Source organism: Salvia hispanica, chromosome 5 (genome assembly GCF_029641045.1).
Source record: "Salvia hispanica isolate PSC_SH4W2 chromosome 5, Shi_PSC_v1, whole genome shotgun sequence".
Lineage (NCBI taxonomy): Eukaryota > Viridiplantae > Streptophyta > Magnoliopsida > Lamiales > Lamiaceae > Salvia > Salvia hispanica.
In genome coordinates this window covers 27,931,606-27,955,586 of record NC_142696.1, presented here as the reverse complement: position 1 = coordinate 27,955,586, position 23,981 = coordinate 27,931,606, and the positions used below count along the sequence as shown (strand labels likewise).

The 23,981-nt window shown below is 36.4% G+C and overlaps 2 protein-coding genes and 1 pseudogene across 3 annotated transcripts; 1 reads left to right on the top strand and 2 right to left on the bottom strand.

Moving 5' to 3' along the window:
- Nucleotides 1-1,390: 1,390 nt before the first annotated feature.
- Nucleotides 1,391-3,580, bottom strand: LOC125189572 (protein FAR1-RELATED SEQUENCE 5-like). The gene has a single exon (XM_048086836.2). The coding sequence runs from the start codon at nt 3,578-3,580 to the stop codon at nt 1,391-1,393; it is 2,190 nt and encodes a 729-aa protein (XP_047942793.2).
- A 1,428-nt stretch (nt 3,581-5,008) lies between these two features.
- Nucleotides 5,009-10,862, top strand: LOC125191055 (ABC transporter C family member 3-like). Its single transcript, XM_048088517.2, has 10 exons — nt 5,009-7,656; nt 7,799-7,885; nt 7,966-8,580; nt 8,715-8,876; nt 9,081-9,375; nt 9,483-9,697; nt 9,793-10,098; nt 10,173-10,236; nt 10,322-10,561; nt 10,652-10,862. Exons 1-10 carry the CDS (start codon nt 5,263-5,265, stop codon nt 10,777-10,779), a joined length of 4,506 nt encoding a protein of 1,501 aa, XP_047944474.1. The 5' UTR covers nt 5,009-5,262; the 3' UTR covers nt 10,780-10,862.
- Nucleotides 10,863-11,333: 471 nt separating this feature from the next.
- Nucleotides 11,334-23,485, bottom strand: LOC125191057 (dehydrogenase FPY6-like; annotated as a pseudogene). The gene is made up of 12 exons (XR_016130971.1): nt 22,702-23,485; nt 22,425-22,565; nt 21,608-21,656; nt 21,421-21,438; nt 20,872-20,973; nt 20,678-20,793; nt 20,361-20,411; nt 19,861-19,949; nt 19,685-19,745; nt 19,518-19,595; nt 17,921-18,031; nt 11,334-11,605 (listed from the first exon to the last, which is right to left on the bottom strand). The product of XR_016130971.1 is annotated as a dehydrogenase FPY6-like (transcript).
- Between the last annotated feature and the right edge of the window lie 496 nt (nt 23,486-23,981).

Genomic DNA, 23,981 nt, shown 5'->3' with positions numbered 1-23,981 from the left:
CATTAAATTTAATTAAATATAAATTATTATATAAGATAAAAGTAAAAGAATATCTTAAAATAAAAAATTGTATAAGGACCTAATAAAAGTTATAATCAAAGTATAAGGACCTACTAAAACGAAAAAATTATGCGAGGATGTGATGAAATTTATGAGAAAGGTATAAGGACCTATTAAAACGAAAAAATTGTACGAAGACCTAATAAACATTTTGATTAAAGTATAAGGGCCTAAGAATGTATTTTGCCTTTATTTTATTCAAAAGTCTATCTAAAATGCAATATCAAAATCTTGTCACTAAAATAATGATTTAAACCATTAATTCTCGTGTTATCCCTATTTTTATTCGGAGCGGATCAGCTCATTCATATGCTACATCTTTTAATACTACACTAATCAAATAATGACATGTGGATATTTTTTAAATTAATTAAATAAAAGACTAAAAATTTAATTATCATCATACATTTTCTCATACACCAATAGTTTGCTGCCATGTATACAAAGAAAATAAACAGTAGAGAAATAGATGCTCCAGCTCCAAAGTAGGATGCTTAATAGAACAGACCAATGCCGAGACTTCAACATTTGGAATTTGTATCTCTTTCAACCATGTCAAAGTTTGAAACTTTTTCTTTCATTTCTTATTAGTCGTTGAACATCTTACTTTTCGTTTATTATGTAATCCTCCTCTGAGCTGTCAATAAGTGAAGTGAGCAGTAAATTAATATAAAGAAACTACATCTAACAATTGTAAGTTTAAAAAAAATTAGCAAGTCTTACACTAAATAAAGGTTCACTTATCTCCAACTCAGGGAAAGAAATACAATATCCCACTGTCACTTTGATCTGAAAAATACTCATATGAAATATATAACATATTGGCAATATGCCTTTATCATATCAATACTGCATTACTTTCTTTCACCTTTGCTAAAAACCACATAATGTCAAAAGCTCTCCACTATAAATTGGATGAACGAAACAATCAATTAATGAAGATCATTCTTTTAAATAAATTTTAACTTATATCTAAGAAGCTCTCATATGTATCAATTATCATATTCCAATCCAATACAAATTTTATCTAATACTGCCTCATAAAAAGTTACGAATTACATTGAATATTTCGACGGAATTTTCTATCCTTAAATATATTTTTCCTTTCATATGCATCTAACTTAGAGAATTAGAAGGAAGAAAATCACATGATACCAATAGGTTCAAAATAAGTCAAGAAATCAAGTAAAAAAATACATAGTTGTAAACGTAAATTAATCGGAGCTAACCTTACGTGCAGACAAAAAAAAGTTTAAGAAAAAAGAAAAAAAGGATAAAGCTGTGGAGAGTAGAGACAGTATCTTCGGATAACATAGTCCACGCCATTAAATTATGATGTACTTGGAGGATCAAGAGCAGTGTACGTCAAGTTCCAATACTCATCATTAATGAGTGTAGTCGTCCCATCAGATTCCTGTGTAGAAGAAGCATGTTCTAAACCACTCTTTGTTGCTTTTGGTTTCCGTTTTTTTCTAATAGCCTGTTCCAAAGCATTCTTTGGTCTCTTACTTGATTGGTATGTAACCCTTCCTTTAGGTTTCAAGCCTCTAATTTGACTTTCATTGGCATTACCATCAGCTGCAACAGTTACAACATCTCCAACCTTATTTGCCTCAACTGTCACATTATTTGCCTTCCCTACCATTCCATCAATGTCGTTTCCCATTTTCAGAAGACAATCACTAGCATAAGTATAACCATCTTCACTCTCAACTGCTTTTGCTGCCAACTGCATGAATGAGTTACATAACTCTTTATATTGTTGCTTCTTTCTTGATTTTTCATCAACAATAACCCCTTCATCGCAACCTCTTGGTGTACCATTCTTAGCATGTTTGGTCCACCGCTTTAAAATATATTCATCAGGTATGCGATCGATATTCATAAATGTTAAGACTTTTAAACTATGTGAGCATAAAATACCTGAGAATTCAAACTTTCTACAACTGCAAGAAATAGAACCTCCAATAGAATCATATGTGACTGTATGCTCATTAGTTCGATGAAATGGCCTGACCTTATATATTCTTGAACTTCCAAGCTCATTCTCACTCTCGATCTTGCTTTCAAATGCCTTTCTCAACTCTTCGCTAAACAATGCAAACATCTTATGTGTATATAAGGCAGCGGCATGCTTTAATATTTCCAATGGAAATGTCATAACAGGAGAACTTTGAGCATTTTTGAAATCTTCTGTTGATTCCTTCTCACGACGATCATCTATCAACCTTTGAAAATGATGGAACACCTCAACAATATTGTTTTTGTAACTTACATAATGCTTCACAACAGCATTCATGCACTCACTCCGTTGAGTTGTGATGATATCTGCACAAAAAGTATTTCTTCCATAAACCAATGCCCATTTTTCCCTTAGAGAAAACAATCTTGCCAACCACTGATTATCTTTCAAGTCGTATTTCTCTAACATTTTGTTCCATGCATCAAGGAATTCTGACTCTTCTTCATAGTCGTATATACAACGACTAAAATCAGCTGCAAATGTGTTCTTGAAACTCGAAAAAACACTCGAGAGATGAATGGCTGCATTCTGAAAAATATGCCAAACACATAGGCGATGATAAGTTGATGGCCACTTGGAAGCTAAAGCAGCGCTCATTGCTTGATCTTGATCTGTTAAGATGGTTTTTGGTCTCTTTCCCATCATGGCATCTTCAAATGCAGCAAACAACCATTCAAAGGTTTCAATCGTTTCATCATACAATAAAGCTGCACCAAACACATTTGTTTGTTTATGATGATTAACGCCGACGAACAAGGCGATTGGTCTGCCATCTCGATGTTTTCTGTATGTAGTATCAAAGCAAACGACATCACCAAAATGACCAAAAACTTGTATCATCCTACCATCTGTCCAAAATATCAAATCTTCCACGTCCAATTGTATTGCATAGTAAAAGTGTGGATCTTCACTACTCATCCTTTGTAAATATTGTAAAACACCTCCACTATCGCCTTGCTTGATCTCCAAAGTCCTCTTTGTTCTCAAATAATTCTTCAAATCAATATGAGTAAAACCAAGATGTTGAATTCCGCCAACTTCTTTTGCCATTACATCTATAATTTTCTTTGGAGGCAATCCACAACTTTGAGCCACATCAACTTGAGTTTGTTGAACATTAGACATTTGTCTAAAACATCTAAACTGGTAAGACTTTTCCGGATCACACAATTCATGATTGTGCTCTTCAATGAACTTCACAATGCGGAACTTTCCTCCATATCTACAGTTAATTTTCATCATAGCCTTACACCCACACCTAATTTCAGGACGAGGATTTTTAACACCTCGATTGTTTGTTGTTCTAAATCCTTCTCTGCAACAACAAAAACTAGTGTCCAATATATTGCCAGTAACTGGATCTTTATGAGCAGCCATTTTGCGAGTTTCAAAACCGGTTGCCTTAGCATATTTCATGTAAGCGGCATATGCTTCAACTTCTGTTTCGAATTCCATCCCTATCTTAGGAATAATGTCATCTGATATGATTTCATTCATGACTACAAATTATATGAGTAAAAAGAAAATTAGATATCAAATACATACATGCTCTTAATTTTTTTCATCTACTTTCAAATCAAATAACAAATTGACAACAATAAAACTTATCTCTTCTCATACACTACGTGATCATTTAATCTATTCTCAACATATAATCTCCTTTAAATTAAGTATATATATATATATATATATATATATATATATATATATATATATATATATATCCTATATGCATGGAACTTAATTGAAACAAATTCAAAGCACTCATTCAATAAAAAAATGGATAACAATTATTATAACAAATGGAATCAAGTTCAAATTAAATGAATTACTTACGCTTTTGACTTGAATAAATGAAAACTTGAAGATCTTCTTTATTTGAACTTGAGAATAAAATTGCAGACTCTTGTTCGGCGCTAAGCTTTTACGTTTCTGATTTTTAATGACAATTGAATAAATGAAAGCTCTAGGGTTGATTTTAGGTTTAAGTTTTGCATTTCCTTTTTTAAAGAATACCTACATGGCAGCAAACTATTGGTGTATGAGAAAATGTATGATGATAATTAAATTTTTAGTCTTTTATTTAATTAATTTAAAAAATATCTAAATGTCATTATTTGATTAGTGTAGTATTAAAAGATGTAGCATAATTTTTTCGTTTTAATAGGTCCTTATACCTTTCTCATAAATTTCATCACATCCTCGCATAATTTCAACGACTAATAAGAAATGAAAGAAAAAGTTTCAAACTTTGACATGGTTGAAAGAAATACAAATTCCAAATGTTGAAGTCTCGGCATTGGTCTGTTCTATTAAGCATCCTACTTTGGAGCTGGAGCATCTATTTCTCTACTGTTTATTTTCTTTGTATACATGGCAGCAAACTATTGGTGTATGAGAAAATGTATGATGATAATTAAATTTTTAGTCTTTTATTTAATTAATTAAAAAAATATCCACATGTCATTATTTGATTAGTGTAGTATTAAAAGATGTAGCATATGAATGAGCTGATCCGCTCCGATTTTTATGGGAGGGAAATAGTACAATATTAAACAACAAAGAACTAAAAAAATTTGAAGGAAATACTTGTTTTGAGTAGTAAAAATTTAAGGGAAGGCTGTACAGTATAAAGGAAAGTGATTGTTATTTCCAGAGCTGATTTTCCATATATATGGATTATGGACAAATTTTTACACAGTGATTCGTAAAAATCAATTTTCATGAAAAGTGGTTGTATGTAGACGTATTTCCACACTGATTCGAAAGTCAATCTTCTTCCTCGGTTAGACTTAGGCATATCAAAATGCAGAATTAGATTATGATGGTTGCGTCTTCATAAATCAATTATTAAATGGGGAGCGTATTATTTATTCTGATAGAATAAAAAACATATATACCCTAAAATATTGAAGGATTTATAACCGCGTCGTCCTCCGCTAAACTAATATCTCCGGCGCTTGTCCACCACGTTTCCCCAGCCCAAACAAATCATGCTTTTTGACTTTAATTAGAATCCGAATTTTTCTCTCTTTTTTACTTTTAGTATGGGGAAAGAAAAGAAAACGAGAATGGATTCTTGTGATATTTTCTTGATATAAAACACCGGTATAAAAGCTGCGATACCAACTAACTTTTTTTTCATCATTACCACTTTCACACTTACTCAACCAGACATAATGGAATTCCTTCAGACAGCAAATTCATCCTCCTTCACCACGGGTATGTCTGATTCTCTACTTCTTTCCATTGGTGAGAAACTAGGAGGTGCCGGTGGTCTTGATTTTCTGTTGAACCCAATTTTATTGCGCTTCTTGACGCTTTCTTTGCACTTGATTTTGTTGTTTATTGTCATCATCTCGTGGCTTCGCAAGAAATTTTGGACCAACGGCGATGAAAACCATGGTAGATATTATAGTAATACTCTCCAATACTACAAAACAACCCTTTTTTCCTCTTTAGGCCTTTCATTATTTAATCTCGTTTTATGCCTTTTGAGCCTCTTCTATTGGTATAGAAATAGTTGGAGTGATGAAAAGATTCTAACTTTATCGGAATTGGGCGTCAAAACAGTTTCTTGGCTCTCTTTATATCTTTTCCTGCATATATATTTCTCGAATTTGAAAGAAACCAAGTATCCCCTCGTTCTGAGGCTTTGGTGGGGGCTATTCTTCTGTGTTTCTTGCTATTGCTTAGTGAGTGACGTTTTTTATTTCGAAAAGGCGAAATATTTGTCTACTCTGTTTTGGGCCTCTGATGTTGTTTCAACCCTTATGAGTTTAGTGTTTTGTTTCACTGGATTTTGGGGTGGGAAAATGGCTGGGGAGAGTATCCTTGAAGCACCCCTTTTAAATGGTAGTGCTACACCAGCTAAAGGGGATGAGACTGTGACCCCTTATGACAATGCTGGTTTCTATAGTCTCTTTACTTTCTCGTGGATGAGGCCTCTGATCGCACTAGGGTACGAGAAAACCTTGGATCTTGAGGATGTTCCTCAGCTTTCCGGCTTGGATAATGCTGGAGGGGCATTACCAGTTTTGAATGATATGCTGGAGTCTTATAGTCGAGGAAGTAGCCGAGTCACTACGGCCATGCTAGCCAAGGGATTGCTCTTTACTGCATGGAGAGAAGTTGTGCTATCAGCTGTTTGTGCGCTGATATACACGTTGGCTTCTTATGTTGGTCCGTACCTCATTGATGTGTTTGTCCAATACTTGAATGGAAGTAGGCATTTCGCAAATGAGGGATATATATTGGTTTCTGCGTTCACCATTGCAAAGATGTTTGAGTGCTTTGCACAGAGACATTGGTTTTTTAAGGTTCAACAGGCTAGTTATAGGGCGAGGGCAGCATTAGTTGCCAAAATATATAATAAGGGGTTGACGCTTTCGTGTCAATCAAAGAAAGAGCATACAACGGGGGAAATTATTAATTTCATGGCAGTTGACACTGAGAGGATAGGTGACTTTGGTTGGTATATGCATGATCCGTGGATGGTGGTTCTGCAAGTCGTCTTAGCATTACTAATATTGTATAAAGATCTTGGGCTTGCTTCAATAGCAGCACTTGCTGCTACTATTTTGGTCATGTTAGCAAATATTCCACTTGGAAAATTGCAGGAGAAATTTCAGGACGAGTTGATGAAATCCAAAGATAAAAGGATGAAGGCGACTTCAGAAGTCTTGAGGAACATGAGAATCCTTAAACTTCAGGCATGGGAGTTGAAGTTTCTCTCTAGGATTCAGGATCTTAGGGGAGTAGAAACCCGATGGTTGGGAAGATATCTTTATACGACAGCCTTCACCACATTTGTGTTTTGGGGTGCTCCTACATTTGTGTCTGTGGTAACTTTTGGTGCTTGTATGCTCATGGGAATCCCACTTGAATCGGGAAAAATACTATCAGCATTGGCAACCTTTCGGATTCTTCAAGAGCCAATTTACAATCTGCCTGATACAATAGCCATGATTGTTCAGACCAAAGTTTCGTTGGATCGAATTGCGTCTTTCCTTTCTCTTGACGATCTGCCACCAGATGTAGTACAGAAGATTCCGGTTAGTAGTTCTGATATTACTGTTGAGGTAATAAATGGAAAATTTTCCTGGGATGTATCATCACCTAGTCCCACGCTGAGAGAGATTAATTTTAGAGTTTCACGTGGCATGAAGGTTGCAGTTTGCGGCATGGTTGGCTCTGGCAAGTCAAGCTTACTTTCTAGTATTTTGGGGGAAATACCAAAAATATCTGGGGTTGTTAGTCTATCAGGAACGAAAGCCTATGTTGCTCAGTCAGCTTGGATTCAGAGTGGAAAGATAGAAGAAAATATACTGTTTGGTAAGGAAATGGATAGACAATGGTATAACAGAGTACTCGAAGCATGTTCACTGAATAAAGACCTAGAGATTCTCGCTTTTGGGGATCAAACTGTTATTGGTGAGAGAGGAATCAACATGAGTGGTGGACAGAAGCAGAGGATACAGATTGCGCGAGCTCTTTACCAAGATGCTGACGTTTATTTATTTGATGATCCGTTCAGTGCTGTGGATGCACATACAGGCACTCATCTTTTCAATGTAAGCACAACATGTTCTTCATTTATATTGTTATACTATATGTTTATGAAACCTTTTCTACGATGATAGTTGTTGATCCTCCTTATTATACTCATGCCTCTTGTTTATAGGTCCAACTAACATGATTTATATGTAATGCCAGGAATGCATTATGCGGCTTCTGGATTCCAAAACCGTTATATATGTTACTCATCAAGTGGAGTTTTTGCCTGCTGCTGATCTTATTCTGGTGAGTGATTCATCTCTAAATTGATGCATTTTTCTTACATACTATAATCGAGTGATATATGCCTAGTCTTTAATCATCAGGTTATGAAAGACGGACAAATTAAACAAGCAGGCAGATACAACGACATTCTCTGGTCAGGAAGTGACTTCATGGAACTTGTCGGTGCACACGAGGAGGCTTTATCAGCTCTTGATTCCATTAGTATGGATAAAACAGCGGGAAGTAGCGGTAAAAATGCTAAGCCTGTTTTACAGGAATCTCAAAATCATGAAAATGATGACAATAATGATGAAACAAAGGCTCAGCTTGTTCAAGAAGAAGAAAGGGTGAAAGGAAGTGTAGGGCTGTCAGTTTACTGGAACTATATTACAACAGCCTATGGAGGACTCCTAGCACCGATTGCTTTGCTATCTCAGGTTGCCTTTCAGGTGCTTCAAATTGGAAGCAATTATTGGATGGCTTGGGCAACTCCTGTTTCCAAGGATGAAGCACCTCAAGTTGGAGGCTCTACCCTTATCCTTGTCTATGTTGCATTGTCGATTGGAAGTGCTTTTTGCATTTTGGGGAGGGCTTTATCTGTTGTGACCATTAGCTACAAAACTGCAAACATACTCTTTAACAAGATGCATCTCTGCATATTCCGTGCTCCCATGTCTTTCTTTGATTCCACTCCAAGTGGGCGAATTCTCAATAGAGTATGTGATGATTCTCTTTTATTTTCTTTTCTTTTTCTCATATATGGTTCACTTTCATTAACACCGTGACTAATTCTCATTGAAGTCAAGCTGCTTAAAGAGTAACTTTTGATAAAAGCTATGTTCTTTCGCAGGCATCCACGGACCAAAGTACTGTTGATTTGAACATGGGTATCATTTCGCTCTTTTGTTTTGCTGTGATTCAGCTTCTCGGAATAGTTGCAGTCATGTCACAAGTTGCTTGGCAGGTCTTCATCATTTTCGTTCCAGTAATTGCAATTTGCATATTGTTACAGGTAAACTCTTTTTATACTGTATATTTTAATATACGGGCGCAGTAGTTTGATTTTCCTATACTTTTATGGCAACATGCTTTGTTCCAGGCATTTCCGACTTCAAGTTATGTTGCTTATCATGTGCATATATGATTCAATGATTACTTAATTCAGTACAATCGCATACGATTCAATGGTTAGTTAATTTAATACTTTCCTTTCCAGAGATATTACATAGCTGCTGCCCGAGAACTTGCCCGGCTATGTGGAGTGAGCAAAGCTCCAGTTATACAACACTTTTCGGAGACACTATCAGGATCAATCACCATTAGGAGTTTTGATCAAGAACCCAGATTCCGAGAGATTAGCTTAAGACTAATAGATGGATATTCACGACCTAAGTTTAATACAGCTGGTGCCATGGAGTGGCTATGCCTGCGTCTGGATGTGTTGTCTCTCATGACGTTTACCTGTGCACTGATTTTCCTGATTACTCTTCCTGAAGGAACTATTGATCCAAGTGAGTGGTGTGCAATTATATCGTGTCTTAAACCTTTAACAAGCATAATATTTTGAAACCTTTTTATACAGATAAATAGTTTCTTCTATTCTAAATGTGCAATGCAGGTATTGCTGGTTTAGCGGTGACGTATGGCCTTAATTTAAATATGTATCAATCCTGGGTTGTTTGGAATCTTTGCTTTATGGAGAACAGAATCATATCAGTCGAAAGAATACTTCAGTATACTTCACTTTCAAGTGAACCTCCTCTTGTTATAGAGTCGAACAGGCCAGCGAGTTGCTGGCCTACCCAAGGAGAAGTCAATATCCAAGACCTTCAGGTGATCTTTTCGGTAAATTTGAGTATCGTTGAAGATAATAATACTTTAGTTATTTGTGCTGACCTTGAGATTTTCTTTAAAAAATTCTATTTTAGGTTCGATACGGTCCTCACATGCCATTTGTGCTGCGAGGTCTAACATGTACTTTCTTTGGTGGGAAGAGGACTGGTATAGTAGGAAGGACAGGAAGTGGCAAATCGACTCTTATTCAGACACTCTTTCGAATTGTAGAACCCACAGTGGGGCAGATTGTGATTGATGGTATCAATATCTCAGATATTGGACTGCATGATTTACGATCTAAGTTGAGCATAATCCCACAGGATCCAACAATGTTTGAGGGAACTGTTCGGACTAACCTTGACCCCCTTGAAGAGTATACAGACGAGCAGATATGGGAGGTGCGTTTTAGTTCAAGAAGAACTCAAAATATTCTCCCCTGATGATTAAATGTCTTGTTTTTCTTTTTATTTAGGCTCTTGATAAGTGCCAGCTTGGTGACGAGGTTAGGAAAAAAGCAGAGAAGCTCGATTTTGCAGGTTAATCTCGTCCACTGATCGTTCTTCTTAGTAGCTAGCAGTAGGTTATTCGACTAGTTGATGAGTTTAAATATTGTGTAAGCAGTGACTGAGAATGGAGAGAATTGGAGCGTGGGCCAAAGGCAGCTGGTTTGCCTTGGGCGCGTGCTTCTGAAGAAAAGCAAGGTCCTTGTGCTCGATGAAGCAACAGCATCAGTCGACACAGCAACGGATAATCTGATTCAACAGACCCTGAGGAACCATTTTTGTGACTCGACAGTTATAACGATTGCACATAGGATAACATCCGTACTGGACAGCGACATGGTTGTGCTTCTAGACAACGGTATGGCAGTCGTAATAATATATATTTCGAAATTAGTGGTGTGTGATCGATTTTTGATTTCGAGCTGGGCTGTGTTTGTGTGTGGTGCAGGATTACTTAAGGAATATGATATGCCGGAGAAGTTGTTGGAGGACAAGTCGTCTCTGTTTGCAAAGCTGGTGGCGGAATACAGCATGAGATCAAGTTCTACTAGTGTTGAACATCTTTCAAACGACTAAAACAATATTCTTTAGTAGTAGTATCAATGATGATGAAACCTTTAGATAATTCATAAAAGGATAAATTCAAGCTTTTTGTTTCATTCAAGTCTTCAATGTTGATGACGTAAACACTAATATGAATTTTAACAAAAGGCTTGAATTTATCCTTTCGTTACAATTGGTTCATTGACATGAGTAAAAATTGTCGACGAACAATTGAGTTGCCTTCTGGATACATGCAAAATTGTCGAGATCGGCTTCTTGACATGAGGCAAAGTTGTCAACTAAAAAATGGACTCATCGTCATGAGTCAAATTGTATGGCTTAACGTGTTGGCATGAACGAGTCAAAATTGTCAGAAAAAAAAAAAAAACTAAATGGCTCATTAACAAGAGCATTATGTATCAATCAACAATTGAAAAACTCTTGAATATAAAAATTTAAAAACTCTTGAATATAAGTCCTACCTCATTATTTGAAAAATATAAACATTTAAAACGGCACGAGTTTTAATGCACAATTAATAAAGTAAGAAAGAAAATAAACAAAATGAATAAAGTAAGAAAGAAGAAGAGAAAAGTAGTGTCAGTGGATTGTGGGATTCACGTACAAAAATAAAAACATTCTAAAATTTTTATTTTTAAGAGACGGCCCAAAATAGAAATAGTTTCTATTTTAAAAGACGATCTAAAATGGAAATAAATATAATATACGAACGAGAACAACAAAAAATAAGGGATATAACACTTCTCCAAACTTGGCTTGCAATCTGTAATACACATGGGTGAGTCGGGTGGGTTTCACCGCAATCATCTCAATCTCAACCACTCATATGCTCCTGCATCTAAAACATAAAACAAAACTACATAAAACACTCAGATTGAAATTGATAGAACTACAAAAAAGTTCTCTAGACAATAAAGTCCTAATGTTTGTAGTCCTAGACAATTTTATTAGCACACATAAAACACTCAATTAAAGTCTCGGTTCAATATTATTAAAATTGGTAAAGAGGTCTCACGTTCCATTAACTCTTTCCATTTACATATCATTTAAAACCTATATATATAAGTGAGACTTATATTCCACTATCTGTTTTCCATCCATTTTTCTTAACATTTCTTAATATCCGTGCAAGAAAGAGATGAGACTCTTATTTGCAGATGAAAGGAATATATATTAATGGGTATATAGTCAATGGACAATTTTGCCCACAACTTAGAAAGTACTCCCTCCACCCGCCATTATGAGTCCCATTTATGGGCGACACGGGTTTTAAAAAATATTAAGAAAAATGAGTGAAAAAAAAGTTAATGGAATAGGGGTTCCACTTGTATATATTAGTTTTAAATTAAATGTGAGTAAGATGAGTTAGTGGAAGGTGAGATCTAATTACTATTTATGGTAAAAGTGAACTGGGTTATGAGTTAATTCTCATTTAATCTCCTTTCTAATATTCTTTTATATAGAGTTATGATGGGCCAGATTAGAGATCCATGGAGGTTGGACTTGAGCCAAATCTATTTGACTTTTACTAATTAAACTGAGCCCCAATTTAATTCAAATCCAAACAGAATATTATTATCATCCACTATAGTATAATAATATTGATTGTCCGTCCAATACCAAATTACGAGTAATCTAGGTTTTACCTTTTTAATTTATTATTTCCATTAATTAATTTAAGTATGCTATTTGACTTTAATTAATTAATATCTTTTTCCAAAAGTTGTCTAATTCAAGATCTTTATTTATTATTTTGGAATAAATTCCAACCGGCCGGGTTTCTGAATAATAAAACATTTATTTGAACACTTCTTGAGGATATTATCAAACTGGACTCACCCAGCATAGGGGTGTGCATTCGGATTTTGGTTCGGTTTTTCGCCCAAACCGAACCGAACCCGAAAAACTGAATTTAGGCTAAAATTGAAACCGAACCAAACCGAAAAACCGAAAAACTGAAAACCGAACTTAAAAAACCGAACCAAACCGAAAAAATCAAAATTTCAAAACAAACCGAAAAACCGAAAAAATAGTATATTTTAATATATCTAATTTACTTTATTTTATATATACTAATAGAATATAAATATATATAATATAAAATTAATATAATATATATAATATTTATTATATAAAAATATATTAGAAGAATATATATTATATATATGATATAATATACTAAATTAATAAGATAAAAATATATAATAATATATTTAAAATATAATTCGGTTTTTCGGTTTTTTTTTCCGCCCAAATCGAACCGAACCGAAAAACCAAAATTTTTGTATTTTTAAAACCGAACCGAACCGAAAAACCGAAAAAACCGAACCGAATTTCAAAATTTCGGTTTGGTTCGGTTCGGATATTCGGTTTTTGGTTATTTTGCTCACCCCTAACCCAGCACACGATTTATTGCAATAACAATACTAGCACCTCTAGACATTGATCACCACTACCCAAGATATCACGATTCTTAGATTGCGAAAAATCCGCACCATTTATTAAATCAAAGTAGTGCATAATCAATATCGTATGCTCAATGTTATGTCAACAATGATTAAGAAATAACAATCACCGAGACCTCGTCTTTCAGTAAATAGCAAGAAGACTTATCTCAATTGTTAGATCCTTTAGTGCTATACCACACCAGTGTCGTTTATTTCCTAAGGTAAGGAAACATGCAGACTGACATACAACCTTTCACGATAGGTAGCCAAAGTCTATATAGGTTGTGAAATTCTATTTCTCATCTACAAAGGACCAACTGCGTCACCTTCAGTGAACGTTATTCACGACCAGTCTACTATGCAGAAGAATTAGACTTGTTTTCTTCTTATACATTTAAATATTTGAAAAATATCTTATAAATGTATAAATAAACACCAATGCGATAAAATTACTTCTTCTCCCCTCGGGTTAAAAGTGGATTGTAGAGTTTATTGTATACAAGCAATGCTATCCGTACAACATGCTCGAAATATGCTTTTCAGCATACCAATCCTAAAAATCTCTCACTTATACTTAAAATCATGCTTTTGAGTATACCCACTGCCAAAACTCTCCCACTTATACACTAAGCAGGTCTCCGACCATGATACATCGAACTACCATACTTTTCACCTCATGTGTAAAACATGTTGCCATATAGGCATTTTGTGAAAAAATTTGCTAGGTTGTTCTCTGATGATATCTTGGTAACCACAATGTCTCGCTGCGCACTTAATCCTTAATTAATTTCATACTTCCTCTCAATGTGATTGCTTAGCTTCATCAGCTCGTGTTTCCCTCGAGTTAGACATATGGCTAGAGTAATAATAACAAAATATAATACTCATAGGCATACTTGACAAGACGAGGTTTTATATTAGGGGCGGCGACTCTTGTGTGTGTGCGTGTCAACTGGCTAGGAGGGTACCTAGACCTAGCTGTGTCGTTGGGTCTGTGCCTAAAACCTCTTGTCAACAAAAATATCTCAACCCACTTCTACTGGCTAGTATAGTGGAGTAAGGGTCGATCCCACAGAGATATTTTGGAAGGGTTGGTTTGCTACCACGCTTTATGGAGTTCAGATTAAAACTAGGCGTGAAATGAAATGAAACCTCTATCTAAAGTTGGAAACTTGAACTTGCAACTGAAAACAGAACTCATGCCTAAACTGACCAGTAGGTGAGAATGAGACCTATACCCCTCATGACCAGTAGGTCAGGGTGGGCTCTAAAAGCTGCATGCTAAAAGAAATTAATATGCGTGCGTAAACTAGGGTGTGAGTGTGCATGTTAGAAGCTACTAGATGAAACTTACTAAAAATGGCTAGACAAAAGGTAAAGGGAATCAAAGGACATGTTGGCTGACTGACTACTGGGTTTGCAGAAAAGCTGTAAAAGTGCAAGTATAACAGCAAAAAGCAACAAAAGCAACACAAGTGGTCCCATTCTTTGATTGTGACATTTCTTCTTCACCAAGCTAAACTAACAAGATTCAACAAACTCCATTGATGAATGCTCAAGCTCAAAAATTCGTAAATGCAATATTTAACTTGAAATCGAGAACGAAAGCAAGAAAAACTGAGATTTACGCATACTGGTCAACAGGACAGGGTGACAGAAACAAGCAGAAACGAATTCCATGCATTTTTTAGAAGCTTAACCATATTAAAACTTGTAAACACTTAAGAAAATACTAGATCTAACTAAGCTAGACAAATTCAAGCACTTATAAACAACAGAAATCAACATAAAACTATCAGATCTAACTAACTAGAGAGATTTAAAGCAATAACAAAGCTGAAACTCAAATAAAACCATAAAAACTTAACTTCATTCAAACATTCAAACCAAAAGATGCTTCAAACAGATTAACTACTGAAATCCGAGACAAATGCAAGTAAAACAAGTACTTAAACTAAGAAAGCATTAAAAGAAAGCATGCAAATGGCTGATGGCTTCTTCTGAAACTGGAACTGGACTATGGCGGCTGGAATGAATCAGGCATGATGACTCCCCGCCGGCTGGTGGCCGGAATTTTCATGGCAGGCTGCTGGATTTAGAGAGTGGAACTTAGAGCTAATGGAGCTATTCTCCCACAAAGTGTTCTCAAAGTGATGATAAAAGTGATAAGTCAAAAGTCATTCCTCCTTATGTTCAGCTCCTATTTATAGGGTGGCTTGCCCTAATTTCTAGGGCTGCCTCTTCATGCGAAATGATAATTTTGCCCCTCTTTAGTAGGTGATTGTTCCAAGCAAGTCCTTCCTTCTCGTATCCAGTTCCGTAGCATCCATCCTGCCAGTTTGCACCTTTTCTGCTCATATTGACCAGTTGCACACTCTTTTGCTGCTTTTTCACGCCAATTCCTTCTGATCCTTTCCTCCTAATTTAGTACCTCAACCTGCACACTTTAGCAACTATTTTGCAGATATTATCCAATAAAGCACGTTATACTGACCAATAACCAAGGCTTAGAACGAGACTCATCAATACTCGGAATTACGGTTAAAGCTATTAGGAAGTAACTGAGATGAATAACTACCTTAGTAGTTTCCAATGAATCCACACTTGTAATTTTCATGATAGAGTCTATGATTTGATCACACTCCTTCATGTCTCAGTATTCAACTCCTAAAGTGAACACATAGTCAGAGGATGACTCGATCACCGATCATTTGAGTCGGAGTAACCTAAAACACATTACATGGATGTCTAGTAAACTTAACCATACCGTTTAGTCTTCTTCATGTACTATAGTATATTATTTACCCAATCCAATGTCCTTAGCCATGGTTAAAATGATATCAAGCTTCTATGCTAACGACAAAGCTAATATCTAACTTAATACACATCATAGCATACATGAGACTTCCAATTACAGAACTTGTTCATTCCTCTTGATCTCATTAAGTGTTGTACAACACTTGACTAGAGACAAGATAATTCCATCTAGAGAAGTAAAATCTTTTCTTGAAATTTTCAATACTAAAGTGTCTAAGTATTGTGTAGATGTAAGATTCTTTAAGAAAACTTAACATTCTTTTTCTAGCAATCTAAAAACTTAGATGCTTAGAATATAACTAGTTTATCTTAAAACCATCATCCTTAAACTGGGTAGATGACCAGTTTCCTACGCTAGATAACCCTCTAAGTTATTTATCGACTTTGATAGATGTCATCATCGTAGAGTACCAAGAATACCATATATAGTGCACTTTCAACGTTCTTATACTTGTAGCTTTGTTAAGGGCACGAGTCAAATTCAAAAGATTTGACAACGTGGATGAAACGCATGTTCTATGATTTAGATGCTTTCCTAAGACCATAAATGATCTACATAAGAGCATCCACAATGGCGGCTAGCGCACCGGATAGCCAATTCGCGTCGCTAGCCGGTTGGCTAGCCGAACCATTGGAACCGGCCAGCGGCATTTCAGCGAAAAAATAGGCGAGCGCACGCCGATTTCCAGGCGCTGGCCGCCATTGTGGCGTGCCGATCGACGAGCGATCGGCCAACGCAATTTTTTATTTTTTATTTTTGAAAATTTTTGAAACACTATATATACGCGATTTTAGTTTCATTTTCATTTGCACCACTTGTTTTAACGAGTTTTCTCTCTCTCTAAATTTCTGTACAAGAGCAACATCGAGCGATGAGTAACGCGGGTGGCAGCAGTGGTGGTAGTGGTGGGGATGCTGAGGAGTACGAACGGCGGACGAACGAGGCTATGGAGGCCTACATGAACCGCGAGATAGAGCGATACATGCAAAGGGTCGAACAGCCGGCGGTACCTCGCCCTCGACCCGTTGTCCACCGCCGAACAGTGATTGATCGGGATCACGTAGATGCACATCAGCGGCTATATGACGACTACTTTGCTCCGGAGCCGCGGTTTAACGCAAACATGTTCAGGCGGCGTTTTAGAATGTGCAGGGAGTTGTTTATGCATATCATTGACGCTTTGGAGCGTCGATATATGTGTTTCCGCTTCAGGCACGATGCGGCTGGCAGACCCGGCCATACCCCTATTTAAAAGTGCACGGCGGTAATCAGGCAGTTGGCCTACGGAGGCGCGACAGACATGTTGGATGAGTACCTCCACATCGTGAGACGACTGCTCTAGAATGTCTGAAGTTTTTCTGTCAGGGCGTGATTACAATTTTCCGTGATCAGTACCTTCGAAGCCCTACTCCCAAGATTGTCAGGATCTGATGCAGATGCACGGGGAGCAGCATGGGTTCCCCGGGATGTTAGGCAGCATAGATTGTATGCATTGGGAGTGGAAGAACTGTCCAACTGCCTGGAAGGGGGCCTACACGACCGACTACAAGGGAAAGAATCCCACGATAATCCTCGAGGCCGTAGCTGATTACTGACTGTGGATCGGCATGCGTATTTTGGGGTAGCCGGGTCGAACAACGACCTCAACGTCCTCAATTCGTCGCTCCTCTTCAACGAGCAGTGTCAGGGCATCGGTCCGGCCATCTCATTTGCGGCCAACGGCAACTGGCATGATATGGGCTACCACTTGGCGGATTACCAAGCCATCAGAAACGAATTCATTACATCTAATACACTCCAATTCTAACACAAATTACACAATCTGAAGATGTAAACAAGAGCAAGAAAAATGAACAGTAGCTAGTACCATCACTTCATATGGCAATACCTTTAGATTTGCCAGTGAAATATCTGAAAAGAAAGTTTTCAGCTCCTCAGTCACGCCACTGAATGGGTAAAACCAGCTTTTTACTTGCGCATCAGCCGTATAAAGGAGAACCTATGATGATATCAAGATCCATAAAATATAAGTTTGCAGAATTTCTGAGATATGATTATTGGAAAGTAAGAAGAATAGTTTGCATTGTTTTGATGATGAAAATAGAGAAAGATTAGATGATAAGACACTCTTTCTTAAGTTTCCTATCCTAATTAGGCTGGTTGTAGTAGGTAGTATGAGTATCGATGCAATCTGATTACATTCTGATTCTATTTTTTCTTTATATAACAGTAATAGTTAAAGACAAGAATACAATACACTAAGGGGCCGTTTGGTAGCTATGTTACGACTAGATAAGGGAGTAATCTGAGTTTATTTGTGCGTTTGGTAGTTATGTTACCTATCTAAATAGTCCGTGTCTAGTATCCGGCCCACACAAAGCCCACATGTTTCAACCATATATGTAAACCACAATTTTGCTGTGTTACATATCAAGATGCCTAGTTAATTTTAGTAAAATACAATTTTTACCCATCAATTTTTCTAACCTTAAAAAAAATATAAACGTGCCTCCATATTTTTCCTCTTCTCAAAATCTCTATTGTCTCTCTTTTTCATTCTCTCAATCTTCCAATCTGACAACGAAATTCGACGATTCCGTTCATGTATCTTTTCCGGCGACTTATCAAAAGGTTAAATTTTTTGCAATTATTCTTCAAGATTTATCTGAGCAGGAGTAAAAATCTAAACTTTGGAATTGGGGAGAAGTAGATCGATGCCAACATAGAGAGAGACGGACTTCCGACGCGTGCGGCGAAGCAACGGGACCGCACTGTGACGAAGACGACGGCCAGAGGCGATGGGTTCTGAGCGAGATGGTAGGCGGCGCGAACCGAGGTGTTACGGCGATGTGTTCTAGCAGCGGCGCAGATTCGCCGGAAAAAAGAGGGATATTGGGAGAGAGAGAGAGAGCGATTCAGAGAGAGGGAGACGGGAGAGATTGAGGAAGATGGTGATTTTATTATATTGGAAATTTGGAGAAGTATAGTAGAGAGAGTTGAGGAAGATGGTGACTGTAGAGAGAGAGAGAGTATTAGGAATTTGTAGAAGAGAGATGCGTAGCAATTAACAGGAGAGAGAGAGAGTTGTAGAAGAGAGATGATTTTATTATATTGGAAATTTGGAGAAGTATATTGAGAATTTGCTTATATTGAGGAGAGAGAGAGCAATTATTGTTCAAGGGTACTTTAATTATTAACTTAAATTAGTGAGGTTAATTTTGACCATCATAATTTTATTCTTAGTTGTAACTTATTGTACTAAACACTTAAATAGAATAATTCATAATTATCTTAAGCTATCAAACATCCAATTAAGATAAATAAACTAATTGAAACTATGATAACTATCACAAATTATATATGTCTAGTCGAAACATGACATAGCTACTAAACGAGGCCTAATTCTCTAAAATCTAGTTGTTATCTAAAAATAGCTTGACTTAAAGTAGTCTATTAAGCCAGAAAGGACTAAAAAGTTTATTTACCTTGTATCCATCCTTCCCATCTTTGCTACCTAGCTCAACTTGTAATGTTCCTTTCAAGCCCACAATTCGCCATATCACCTGAGCCAAATTGTGGAGAGTGTTTAACCCTCAAACTATTAATATCACACAGAGAACTTCTAATGACACAGAGGGTCTGTAATTTATACCTTTGGAGATCTAGATGAAACTACAATCACAAAAACTCCAGAACTACCATTCTCCAGTTGACTACATGGACAATGGAATAATAAACATAAGCAATGTGCAAATGCTAAAAATTTCAAATACGACAAAACTAAAAAAAAAAGTTAGATGAATGCAGTGCACAGCATTAAAATCTTACATCGTTGAAGAGACATGATCTGGACCAGGCAGAGTTGAATCAACATGAGATGTTACGGCTGAAACTGAAGTTACCTCACATCCAACAAGCTTTTGATTTGCAAGAGATTATCGTAGCCAAAAAGCAGATAAACTGGTGTCAATAGAACACGTAGTACAACATAGCAGCTATTGATAGTCAAAGGTGTGGAGCAACTTTTTTTATGATATTATAATTTTAGTGCATGTGATATATGCTACAAGAGTATATGTTTTTTACATGAAACATAGGCTTGTTAAGCTCCAGTGGATTGGGCAACCCGGAAGTGCTTTCTCATCAGCAGATATACTTACATTTTTGTGCAGTTAGTTTCTTATTTTTCTTTCAGCCAGAAAGACTGAACATTAGAATACTTATATCGAATTCATAACTTCAGATATAAAGTGTATAAATAAAGCAAAGATAAAATATTATCAAGTTTAAAAAGAAAAGAAGGATTAACTTAGCCCATGTTAACTCACCATTCGTAAGCTAGAAATGAAATGGACACCCATATCTAGAATGAAGCCTCCCTGCCAAAACAGGAAACATTCTTAGTCCAAAGAAATGAGAGTTTGATTCAAGTGGTCTAGTTCACATGGTAATACAAAAGAGAGGAAAATATGACTGCAAATACAGTTTTGACTTTACAAGAAGGATGCGACTGAAGTATTGCACCCAAATATAGATAAAAGAAGATTGATTTATATGCAGAGGCTACCTATCATTTCAGCAAGTTTTCCATAAAGTAGTTAAATTGGTTGGCTAATGGCTATGCAGTTAAAAGTGTAAAACTTACGTTAAACCCACGTCTCCAAGAACTTGAATAGTATGGATTTGAGTTGGTCATTGATCCTTCAATAACGACATGGATATTAATAATGTCTCCAATTTCAGCCATCAGTTTTTTGCCCTGTAAAAGCATGCAGTCGTTTCATACACCATCTGGATAATGACAGTCAAAAAGCGAGTAGGCATAAGTGTGAGGTATCTCCACAAAGGCAGGTTCAAACTGATAGTTTTCAGCAACTGCCCAGATCGGGGCTGGGTTGATAGAGGCATAGCTCGATATTGCTCTTTCAAGCTCAGTAACAGCTTCATTAGCAAAGCAATAATTAGATAAATCAAAATTACTCTGCAATGGTAATACTGTTTGTAATATCATATACCACTGTCAACACGAAGGCATAGATTGAAAATGCCATAACCAATGTGCAAATTTGTGAGCTGCAGTTGCAGCCTTAAGGTTTTGAGTAATTAATAAAGGGAGAAAAATAGACAGTCAAACAAAGCAATTATCATGAATTACAGATCATTCACGTTCAAATGGTCAATTTAAGGTGCATGTTTCGATTCTTTATAACATAAGAACTGGAACATATAACGACTTTTCCCAGTCTATGCTTTTTTTTTGTCAAGGATAAGATATTGGAATCCTATTAGCACATAAGTCGACTGAAACAATCCAGTAAAACCACATGTGGCTACATCACAATCAAAAGCATGGATCCTGTAAAACTGAAGAAAAAGGATCACACTTACAAGCTGCAGCAGGTTTCTCTTCAGAACAGAAATTGCATGGAAGCACACCAGACATGCAAGAAAAGATACCGTCAGTAATTCCGTACGAGCAATTAGACATATATCTAGATCCGGTGACCAATAAAATCACTGTAGAAACTTATGGACAAGTCTTAAGATGGACTTGTACGCATTTAACAGCCATCACCTTGAAGGACATGTTTTCCAGCCTTTAGCAACCTCAGTGACATATCCACCTGAACAGAATATTTCTCTTGTTAAAAGCACATTAAAGTCAGGATCTAAAATCTGTTGCATAAATATTATAAACTGAACTTGATATGAAACTTTTGTATTGAAAGTGTTTACATAAAGAGAGGAAACAATCGTTAATTGGTTCATTGTTCATCCACCACTTTTACAAGACTGATAGACACAATAAAGGAGTATCTTGGTATGTTAGACAAGCTCATCAACCATTAGATATGTAGTAACGTAACACCTCAAGTATCAAGTTAAAGAAGCAAGCCAAAGGGAGGACTCACAGCAATTTAGAAAAAAATTAATTGCTTGTTCAATACTACTATCACTACGGAACATTATATACAGCCTAATAATGGTACTGGGCATGACAATGGCCTTAAACTTTATCATGTAATCTCCATTACAACTATTAACTATACATTATAACTTGAACCTATTCGGTGTAACTACTAATGAAACAAAAAGAATTCACCCTAGGCGCAAGCTTAGTAGATGATGCATATGTTACTTCCCCAAAAACCATGCCACTAGCTTCAAATGTCATCTGCCGACTCTTTTCACGGAACTAACCGAAGAAGAACTTCCTGAGTGCTAGCAACAAAGCAGAATTTAGTAGTATATATTTCAAGAGTCATATCATCCAGATATATCTAATCAGCAGAATTCCCATTCACAGACTTAAGAGTATGATCTAGTTGTGTTGCACACACATGCGCAAAAACACACAGAGAGAGAGAGAGAGAGAGAGAGAGAATAATTGCCTGAATCTGGCCGGCAAGCACGACGGCGACACCAATTATGGAAGCATCTTGAATGATTTCATCAAGTCCAGAGTCTCCCCACTTACACTCCACGTCAGGAAAAAACTTTTTAGCAATCTCCACAGCACTTGCAGCTGACTCCTAAACAAATGAATTGACAAGTTACACTTTTATTTGATTGAGAATTTTGTAATCATAAAAATCAAATAAGGAAGCAGAAACAATTTATAATCTCTGCTCATCAAAACGGAAAATGCAGAGCAGTTGATATTTTTGCCTGAGTGCGACTCCAAATGGGTCCAAGAGCAAACAAGTTGGAGATTTCAGCTAAACGGGGAATATAAGTAGTTCGAACGAAGATGCCAGCTGCCCAGCTCCAAGAATGGCTATACGTGGTGGATGCTGCAGCTGCGACGCCATTGATACTGATACTGATGCTGATGGAGTGGTGAGCAGCATGGGATACTGCTTTGGGTCTACACTATTCTACTTTGAAATCTAATTAAATTACACTTTCAAATAAAAACGTGAGCAGCCATGGGACAGTACTTTCCCAATTGCGTGGTGAGAAATTCTCTGAATTTGGATCCAAATCAAGAAAAAACTATCAGAATTTGTTCAGCCTATCTAACATTTATAAATTCATTTTTTATCCAGAATCGAATATTCCTAATCTGTGTTATTTGGATCCAAATCAAGAAAAAACTATCAGAATTTGTTCAGCCTATCTAACATTTATAAATTCATTTTTTATCCAGAATCGAATATTCCTAATCTGTGTTATTTGGATCCAAATCAAGAAAAAACTATCAGAATTTGTTCAGCCTATCTAACATTTATAAATTCATTTTTTATCCAGAATCGAATATCCCTAATCTGTGTTATTTTTTATTTGAAAAAACTGTTAGTATATTATTACTTTGGAAATTTTGTTTCAAGATGAGCACATCTCACAGCAAGTACCGATTGTGATCCTATAAAGAAGGAGGGAAATGTCTTAATGCAATTGCTCATTAAAATTATTAAGCTAATCAATATGAATGAGTGGAAGCGGAGGCGGCGAGTGAGGGGTAGAATTTCGATTGTATATTTGGAGTTGAGAATTTCGATTGAGTTTTGGAATGGAGCACAGAACTCTCGGTTTTGAGTGGAGCAGATTTTCATTTGAATTTTGAGAACATAGATCAAAACGCGAGGGGTAGTTTGGTCAATTTATAATAATTAGGCGAGAAATAATAACAATAAAGAAGAGAGAAAATATGAATAAATTAAAAATCCTTGTTATGAAAAATTCGCACGCCATGAACTCATATTCTTGAAGGTCAGCGAATTTAATCCTTAATTTCAAAAGGTAAGTTAATTGAGACTCATATTCCGAAATCTCTCAGTTAGGATAGTATTAGTGGATAGTGTAACCTCATTATTGATAACATAATAATACCAAGAAAGGAAATTATATTTGGACATTTCTAATTGTTTGATATTAGAGCATCCACAATGGCGGCGAGCGGACCGGTTAGCCGATTCCCGGCGCTGGCCGGTCCGCTCGCTGAACCA